Source organism: Echeneis naucrates, chromosome 24, assembly GCF_900963305.1.
Source record: "Echeneis naucrates chromosome 24, fEcheNa1.1, whole genome shotgun sequence".
NCBI lineage: Eukaryota > Metazoa > Chordata > Actinopteri > Carangiformes > Echeneidae > Echeneis > Echeneis naucrates.
This window is the reverse complement of record NC_042534.1, coordinates 9,208,587-9,218,248: the sequence shown is the minus strand read 5'-3', so window position 1 is coordinate 9,218,248 and position 9,662 is coordinate 9,208,587. Positions and strand designations below refer to the sequence as shown.

General features: G+C 39.2%; 2 protein-coding genes across 2 annotated transcripts; one reads left to right on the top strand and one right to left on the bottom strand.

Moving 5' to 3' along the window:
- The first annotated feature begins 510 nt into the window (after positions 1-510).
- On the top strand, positions 511-3,520 carry atraid (all-trans retinoic acid-induced differentiation factor). Its single transcript, XM_029496935.1, has 7 exons — positions 511-615; positions 776-909; positions 1,469-1,537; positions 1,962-2,033; positions 2,145-2,266; positions 2,354-2,454; positions 2,579-3,520. Exons 1-7 carry the CDS (start codon positions 517-519, stop codon positions 2,681-2,683), a joined length of 702 nt encoding a protein of 233 aa, XP_029352795.1. The 5' UTR covers positions 511-516; the 3' UTR covers positions 2,684-3,520.
- On the bottom strand, positions 3,393-8,954 carry eif2b4 (eukaryotic translation initiation factor 2B, subunit 4 delta). The gene is made up of 13 exons (XM_029496934.1): positions 8,910-8,954; positions 8,396-8,433; positions 8,131-8,302; positions 7,735-7,950; positions 7,568-7,650; positions 6,344-6,435; positions 6,126-6,240; positions 5,781-5,857; positions 5,573-5,675; positions 5,325-5,452; positions 4,873-5,050; positions 4,608-4,788; positions 3,393-4,424 (listed from the first exon to the last, which is right to left on the bottom strand). Exons 1-13 carry the CDS (start codon positions 8,929-8,931, stop codon positions 4,225-4,227), a joined length of 1,605 nt encoding a protein of 534 aa, XP_029352794.1. The 5' UTR covers positions 8,932-8,954; the 3' UTR covers positions 3,393-4,224.
- Positions 8,955-9,662: the final 708 nt, after the last annotated feature.

Genomic DNA, 9,662 nt, shown 5'->3' with positions numbered 1-9,662 from the left:
TATTTTTACTCAAGTTCCACATACGCGAATTTGAATTCATTTTGAATATTATGAAGCGTCTAACAGGATGTCCCCGATTGGTTGGTGACATCCAAAATGACAGTGAAAGCGCAGCCAGAATTTATTAGTCAGAAAAAAATGTATCTCGATTTTTGTCCAAAATTCTATGAAATAAATGCAACTATTATTGTTTCCCTCACTAATTTTCCCTCACTATATGTAATGAAATAAAATTGGAATACCTTTTATACAGCATTTTAATAAACCAAAACTTGTTTGTTTGTTTGGGTTTTTTTTTTTTTTGTTTAGATTTAGAATCAGGTATTTCAACATACCATCATATTTTCTACACAAATGAACAAACATAATTTTTGCTTTACATGTACACCCCCCTACTAAATAGTTAAAATAGTAAAAATATTCTATGCGTAATTACAGCGCAAAAAGCTAGCAAAGTTTTGTTGAACCACCTTCCTGTCACATGTCCGCTACATTAGGATCATATGACCTCAGTCGATGAAAATGAAAGCTGGACACAGCCAGCAGCAACCCGTGGTGGTTATTTTGATTGTAAATCTGTGTTTTAACGCGAGCTGTCAGCTGTCTGAGCAGCAGGTAAGATTGGGATTTGTCAACATCACAACCGCGGTCTTTACTGGAACAAAGAAATGACGCAGATCGCCGATAAACACAATGTTTTGGTTGCTGTCCTGTACGAGTCTCCGATGAGGGGAGATTTAGTTTCATTTATCTCCGTGCTGATTTCTGATGCCAGGTATGTAAGCTCTGCACCGGGCTCGTCCTGAAGGACTCCGCCGTGGCCCACTTTTGCTCTTTATCCGCTGGGCAGATCGACGGGCGCTGCTGCCGGAGGAATGACAACACGACCGACCCTGAACACATCATCGGGTAGGACTTCGATGTTGCCTCCAGGGTGTGTCGGAAATATAAAGATTTAGCTAAGTTTCAGCGAGTTGGCTGTGAATATAGAGATTTGGGAAAGTTCATAAAACTGTGCTGAAGATCGGCAATAAAAAAAATACAAGAATATGGTAGAAAGGCCAATGAACAAATAATAGAAAAACAAGTAAGATAGAAATTATTTCCGTATTTTTTCTCAGTAATTCTGTATTTGTTTTTATATTTCTGTATTTTAATTTTGGTCCGTTTCTTGTTTTTATTGCTTTGCTTTGATTGTCACTAATCACCAAAAACTATTACCAAGAGAAAATGCATGTGGTTTGAGTTATCTCCATTAGAAACAATCAAAATTGGAAATTTAGTTTTTTGAGTTGAGAAAAGTTTTTATTGCTTAATCATTAATTTGTGTCAAAAGAGACTTGTTGTGTATTCTAGCTTGCCAGTGAATGTTGTCATTGTGTCTGTTGCCACCAAATACAACACGGGCATTTCAGATCTTCGCAATGTAATTTTATTAATATTTAAAAATGCTATTTTTCTTTGTTAGGTTGGATCTATCCAATTGTTCACTGACTCATGTTGAGGATCTTCATGAGGCATCAACAGCGTTAATGATGTATGTATAGGAAATACAATGTCATACCAATTCATAGAGGGAAAACAAAGCAATGAGTACCCAGCTTGAATTCTAACTGTGACTCTATTACATTGTTTTTAAGACTAAAACACTGCAGAACCGTGTTCATCACCACTGTGCCTGATGATTCTTTCCGATAAAATAAGCCTGCACCACATGAAAAATAGTTGCAGATTTCCGCATGTCCCACATTTCTCCAAATGTTCTTGGTGTTGCAAAAAATTTTTCCACTGTGGGAAATAAAAATGTGAATCTTTCCTACTGGCAAAGACTGAGGTAAACAAAGCAAAATCAAATTTGCCTCCCACAAAGTTATATTAATTTCTTTGTCTGTATGAAACATTTCATCTTTGCCTCAAAAGTAATTTGCTTTAAAAACTTTTTTTTTTTTTTTTTTTTGCAGAGATCTCTCACTCAATCCTGCCGTCAACATCAGTGACACTGCATTTCAAGGATTTACTGAGTTAAATTACATGTAAGTATATTCTTCTAAAAAGCCTGTCACTAAGCTTGTATATAACACTCATGAGTATAAAGTTAATTAAGTTAAGTTTTATTCCAATATACTCAAGTTGAGTCTCTTCAGGATTTTGCCTGGAGACATAATTTGTCCAGGGGGCAACATATCTTGGTCTAAGGTGGAGGTCAATGCTGGAAATCGTATCTGCGAAGGACAGAAAAATATGTGCAACCAGACTGGACAACTGTGTAAGTTCCCACAAAGAAATTAAAACTGCGGTAGCTTTTTGGGAACATGTGACATCTGTTCATCTCATAATAACTGACTATCCTCAGCCATGACCTGCCCAGAGAACTCCCTCTGTGCCCCGTATGGCCCCGGCTTCTTTGAGTGCAGCTGTGCTGACAACTATCATGGATACAAGTGTCTTCGGAAGGTCAGTTCTGAAATAGCTTTATTTGAATTATTCATTTTATCAATAATTTTAATACCAAGTTCAACAAGAGTGCACTTGAATCTTCAGATTATTTAAGTTGTGCATTTTTCAACATAATTAATAGGGTGAGTTCCCAGCTGTCCAGGTGTTTGGACCTCTTGGAGCATCCACAGTCATGATCTCTTTCCTGCTGTGGGTCACCCAGAGAAGAAAGGCCAAATCCCTGTGACGCTGAACTGCCGTGGTCCGGTTTTTCATTTGACCTGCGATGATCTGCTGAGCTGAAACTGACTATTCTGAAAAATGCTGACACATGGTCTGAGGTGACCCCAGGTTGCTTTTAGACACTTTATTTAATTTTACACCTTCCTGGGGCAGCTGTTTTACTGACGGAAATTTTAAAAGTCTTGCATTTTACTTTTTTTTTTTTTTATTTCCAAATTTTAAGTGCAATTTTAGGGAAAGGTTTTTCCCATTACTTTATTTAATTCTTACCAAAAAGGACCACTGTTAATACTTTCAGTATAGTGGACTAACACAGGTTATTGATTAATGGGTTGTGGTACAATTACTTTGACTCTCATTTAACTGTGCTGAACACGCAGTGACTAGGTTTATACAGTGAGACTACATTTTCTCAAGCTTTTTTGAAGGGAGTTGTAAAATTTCACCATTTACTGCATCTTGAGATAATTTTTGAAGTCAGGTTAATGGAACAATTATCATGTACATCATCAAAAGTATTAATTTTAACTACTTATTTGTCACTTATTATGACCGTATATGGTTTATTTCAGTCTGGTGAGCGTATTGCTGGGTTATTCCAGTGTCTGATAAAAATGTGTACTTGTCAGTATTAATCTGTCATGGGTAGTGCAAGTAATTGCAGTTCTTCCTCCCAAAAGGGTTCAGGGTAACAAAGATTTCAAAACAGTACATCTGTTCCTTTTTTTTTGAACTCCCACTATCAACACATGCATATGCTCGATATGAAGAGTTATGTGTATACATAGAATACAATCACTTATCTGGAGTCTAAATAAAGATGGACAAAATATCAACTTCAAGATGACTTAATGTCTGATTGTCACTGCAATGCATTAATACATTGAATATCAAATACCGCAACAACAGAAATGATCCTGCAAAGAAACAAGCAACATGCAAAACATGTTGCCTTTTCCAACATTAGCTTTCCCTTGTGGTCAACTAATATTTGTGCCAATATAAAAGTTGAACCAGTTGAGTATCATGTGTTGAGCCATGAGGACAGAATAACAAATGATTTAAAGTCGATCAAGTCATTAAAAGGAGTTTTCAGAATTTATGGCAGCTATAAAATTCCTCTGAGATATTGCTGATCCAAGATCCAAGTGTAATTAAGGAACCATTTGTGGCTAGTTTCAAATTGCATGCAGTGGCTGACAACCAGAGCATGTTGTAAACCGTCATAGAATTGTTCTGCTCCAAAAACTGGCTATTCAACAGTTATGTGTTTAAAAAAAAAAAACAAAAAAAACTTCATAACATGACTAGATTAACATATCTAGTCTTTTCCCCAGTGTTAAAAATCAATCAATCAGCCTCTAATGCTACCACAAAACACACAAGGACTCTGTTTAAAAAGCTTATGCCATTTCAGATATATATTTATTGCATGCTAAAAGCACGATATTGTGTGTTGTGTGCAAGCTTCCAAGCACACAAACTCCTCCATCAAACCACAGAGAGACAGACTCTTGGCTCAGGCTGATGGGAGTTAGAGGTCATTTACTGGTCCACATTTTTGACTCGCAGCACCACAGGAACTGAGGTGCATGGGATCATTCCCAGATCTGTGATGACCAGATCCACAAAATCAGGAGGCGTCACATCATACACCAAGTTAAGCAGGCCAAGAGAGTCCACTTTCTGCCAGTCCTCTAGCTGAGTTTTTCCTTTACGAGTCACAATGAGGTCATCAGGGTCATCTAGAACAGGTGGTGATAGAAGTGGTGATTCTGGCAGCTCTAACTGAATGACTTGGACTTAAATTGATTTAGAAAGTAATAAAAACAGCCTTTAAACTCAAAGGATGAAACAATGATCTAATTTCTAAGAATCAAGCACTATGATGATTCCAAAAATCTAATATGCCACAGTATTTTCCTTACCAAGTTCATTGGACACGAAAGAATCAGTCTGCACCCTCTCACAAAACTTGTAGGTTTCACAACACACCAGCACAGGCACGTTAAAGGCTTTAGCCACCAGGGCAATCTGTGACGTCCCCACGCGAGACATGACGTAGCCGTTGGCCAGCAAAGCATGAGCACCAAGGAACACCTTTGACACCTACATGAGAATCAGAAAGTTTTATGTGTTTGGAGCAAAAACACTTTGGCTATTCCATGAATCATAACCTGCTCGTATTATTACCTCTGGAAGGATGTAAGAGACTGCAGAGATGAGGACGTAGGTGCAGCTGATACCTCTCTGGACCAGGCGCCTCAGGGCCTCTCTGCCCTCTAGCCGTGGCCTGCTGTCCACCACTATCACACGGAACTTCCTGCCTTTCTCAAAAGCCTCACACAGGATGTGATTGACAAGCGACGAGCTGAGCAGAGGAAAGGGAGGCGAGAGATGGTAATGTGGTAATGTGATAAAGTCAGACAAAAATGTGGAAGGAAGGGGGAACGCAAGAAAAAAAACAGGGAAGAGAAAGCGTTAAAGGGTGGCAAAAAATAAAAAAAAGCTATCTGGATACACAAATGTTGCATTTCTTTATGGTGACTAACAATTTAGCAATAGTAAGTCACAAAGAACCAGAGGTTTAATGACTGAAACTAAGCACAAGGGGTTAGATAGCATAGCATTTTAAAGAGGATTACCATCCATAAACTAAGATGACATCTCCATCACTGATCTTCTCTATGGAGTACTTGGCTATAGCTTTAGCAGCCAGAACAATCTTTTCATTAATATAGCACTCGATACAGTTGAGCAGTTTTCTCTTTGCCTAAACAGAGAAAGAAAAGATTAAATTAATATCTGTTAAATGCAATCTCTGTCTATGGAAGATGTGAGCTATAACATGATATCTGGTGAGATTGTGAGAAAAAACAAATGTGACAACAACCTCTTCTTCTTTGCACTGACTAGGAATATTGGAGATCTCCTTCTTGATGTACTTGATTGCGTTACCCATGCTGGCTGACAGAGGGCGACACTGATTCAAAAAACTGAGAGGGGGAAAAGAGTTAAGTGTTTTTCTGTGAAAAGGAATGTTATAGCTTATGAGTTTGTTTGACTTGATTTACTATGAGACTTAACTGACTGAACCGTACCTGATATACGGTTTCAGCTTGTTGACCAAGTCTCTCGATAGCTCCTCTTTAGGGGGTGTGGTGTAGTCCCTTATAACCTGAGGATTAAAACAGTACATGTGCAAGTTATTAATTTTATTCAGCACAAATGGAAACCTTGTTAAAAGTAGGCCACATGCTGGGTGCACTTTTGGAGTCGAACATTCTTTCATAATCAATGCAAAAAGTTCACTTATCTTGTTTCCTTGTTCGTAAAACTAAAAGTTTAACAACTCAAAACTATAATTTCACACAGATACTGAATTTCTTTACTGCAGTAAGACTGTACAACGCTCAGAATGATTGGTCTACGTTCTGTGTGTCTACCTGCTTGAAGGCATGTAGCAAGGCTACAGAGCGAGCGTTCGATCCCGCCACAATGCCCTGTGAATACTGGAGACCCAGTCGAACAATAGCAGGGTGAATCACTGTGGAGGGAATGCTGCGACAGAAAAACAGAGTCAATGGGGAATTTAAGAATGAAGGTGCTGCAATACATACATCAAACCTTTCTCAGACAGCGTTACTGCACACAGTCCAATTACCTGAGCTGCTGTGTTAGAGGGGCTTTGCGGCTGTACTGGTGAAGGTGAGAAAACAGACTGACTTTGTAGCCATAGTCTGACCGAAGTGGGATCTGAAATTAAGCAAATTACAATTGACAGACATAAATACCTTGCAGATCAGGGGTTAAAAATGGACACAGTCTGGGAAACAGTCACAGCACAACCTGAGCGTGATTCAATAACAGATTAGTCTGTGGACCACAGAGAAAAATTTTATTTACTACCAGCTACTAAAAAGGTCTACAATTAGATTATATTGACAGAGACTTGTCCATGTTTTCCATTGTCATTGATTTTGTTGCAATTTTCCAAACACAAACAGAAAAGCAGCATGGATTACAACTAAATATCTGCACAGCAAACAGTTGTGTTTTGTAAATGAGCCCAGAGAACAGAAAACAAACACTACACAAGCTCTCAACAACTCCCCAAACACACCCATCAACAGAAATACCAACTGTGTTCAACAGAAAATCTACATCTCTAACTTTCCAATTAATGAGCGATGTTGTAAAACGATAGCAAACGGAACAAAATGAGGCACATGTCAATGGCACACATTCAAAAAAATCAGACCTTGACCTTTACAGCAGCATTGTACCCATGTGTCTGAAAGAAATGTTAGGTACACATCACATGCAGTTATGACTGACAATTATGTGAAAAAAGGTAACAATAAGTAAAAAAAAATTAGAATAATAAACCATCCTGTTCGGCTAATAGAGAAGTTTGTGTGACACTTGTTTTACAGGAAATGCCAGAGAGCTTCATGATGTTCTTCATCATTAATGTTTAGGCAGACATCAAGTTTTCATTATCTTACATTTTTACATTTTGAACCATCATCTGGTAGTTATTCAGTCTAGATACTTTTGATTGTATAAAAAAAGTACACAAAGGCCTTCTTTGGAATTTTCTTTCACATATTTCATTCCACAGAGTGCTTGCCTCGAATGAGACATTGTTTGTAACAGATACCTGATTTCAAGAACCAAGATCTTAGGAGTTCCCACAAAGCTCTACTACTTTTCAGTAAAATAGAGCCCTCCACCTATGGTTAGTTATTTATGTTTTCAAACTGAATTTATCTTTAATGCGCTCAAGACTTTGGATACACACAGAGGAGCATTAAAAAATATGTCACTGTCATAACAAAGCATGCTTACACAAATAAAAGTTTTAGAAATAAATAAAGTAGCAAACCTGTTGTCTTTCCAACTTCTTGGCCAATTTCTTTAAAACATCTGGGTTGTCCACTTGGATATGTTCTGGGAGCCTCTTTACCACTGAAAATATAGTACACAACATGTACGTTCAGCTTGTCTGAATGATTGTGGGGACCTGTGCTGACCTCCTTGCTGCTACAGTACCTGGCTGCAGCTCACTCGGCGGTGCTTTGGCTTTGCCCGTTGCAGCCTGCTGACCCACCTCTCCCTTCTTGCCCTGCTTGGATGCCCTCTCTGCCTCTTGCCGAGCTCGCCTCTCAGCTTTTAGCTCTGCTTTACTCTTAGCGGGCTTGTCTGCCGGGACAGGAGCTTCTGAGGCAGGCAGAGGAACTGGTGCAGAAGCAGGCACTGCTAAAGGAGCTGGAGAAGACACAAACACACAGACAAAGGTGTCAACAGACAGGAAGTGTACTTTACTGAAGTAAAACTAAACCTAAGTTACATACCCAGCATTAGCAAGTGTGTGTTGTGACAAATGTTGCCCCCTTGAGTTGTAACGAGTGGCCAAGTGGTGCTGTTTCCTGCCTACGTGACATTTACCTTTCTGTGCTGTGTGTTGGGTTGGAGGTTGGGATGCTGGAGCAGCTGATTTCTTTTCTTTGTCACTTTCCCGTGAAGCCTTCTCATCCTTCTTCTCTTTGTTTTTCTTCTGCTGTTTCTTCTCTTTCCTCAGCCGTTGCTTCTCCTCCTTCGTCAGCTCTTTGCCTTCAGTCTGCAACAGTGTCAAAAGAAAACCTGACGTGTCGCTCAGACCGAGCAGCTAAAGGGCAAAAATGTCAGAATGCGACGATAGACACACACCAACCTTTGCTCGTTCAATGTCATCTCTGTTCTCAGGTCCATCTGCAAAACAACCGGGCAGTGATACATACAGATGTATCAAAGATTTGTGTTTTGTTTGCTGAAAGCAGCTCATGATGACAGGACCAGCCTTCCTTTAGCCTTACTGTCTGTCTCAGTTTAGCTGCCTGCACTGAACAGCAGTCACCTAACTCATATCCAGCCATCATCTTCACAGCAGAGTTACAACTTTAATACTGATTTTTGTTAAAGTTACACCGTTACATAAAAAAGAGAAGATGATGCAATAACGCTGGGATGTCTGACGTTTAACTGCACTGTCTGGCGTGCAATGCTAACGTTAGCGCAGCTAGCATTTGGAGATTAGCTTAGCTGGGGGCCAAAGCAGAAAACATCATAAGACCTCAGTCACACATCAACGATGTTTTACTGCCGCGATAAGAGTAAAAAAAAACATAAAACATGAAACTAGGTGGAAGCAGATGTAAAGACCAGATGTTAGCCGCTCCTCCACTCACCTGTCACTCCACTGTCAGCCATGTTTACGACGCTTCATCGCTCCCTCCATCCTGCAGTGTCTACATCCGCGACAAACTATAGCGCCCCCAGTGGAGAAAGGCCATCATGCGTTGATGTGCTGTGAATACGGAATTCATCGCCAGTTCTCTGATTTAGAGTTTACAAATAAAAAAGAACAAAATTACTGCTGTATATTATATCTCAGTCAATCTCATGAATCCCTAACAGATCTCTAGTCTGAGAACTACTTACATTTTTAATTAAATGTATTTATTGTCTGTAGAGGTCTTTTTTGTTCAGCCACTGTCTTCTACACAACCTAAAGTTTGTCTTATTTTTTCAGTAAGTATCAACGGTCCTCAACAATATGTAACAAGATTTAGATGTTGTACTGTTTGTGTCGAAACCTTTTTAAAGAGGTGTTGATTCAACTGTATGTACTGAGCCTTTTGGAGGCCGCAGTTTGTCATATTGTGGTGCTGTTGGGTCACCATGACAAGTGTTTTGTTATATGTCCTCCAGGTTTATATCAACTTATTAACAGAAACATTTCTCTGTATAGTCCAGTAGAGTCTAGCAGCAATGGAAGCCACATCCTGCAAAGTGATCACAAAAACTGAATCAACTGAATTATTTTCAGAAATGATTTTTGAATCCTTGTGCTCGACATTATTCAGCCAACAGCTGTCAGAAACTACAGAAGAGGATTTGGTCCAAAGGTTAATTGAAACAGAAGTAAGGAGGGGAAAAAA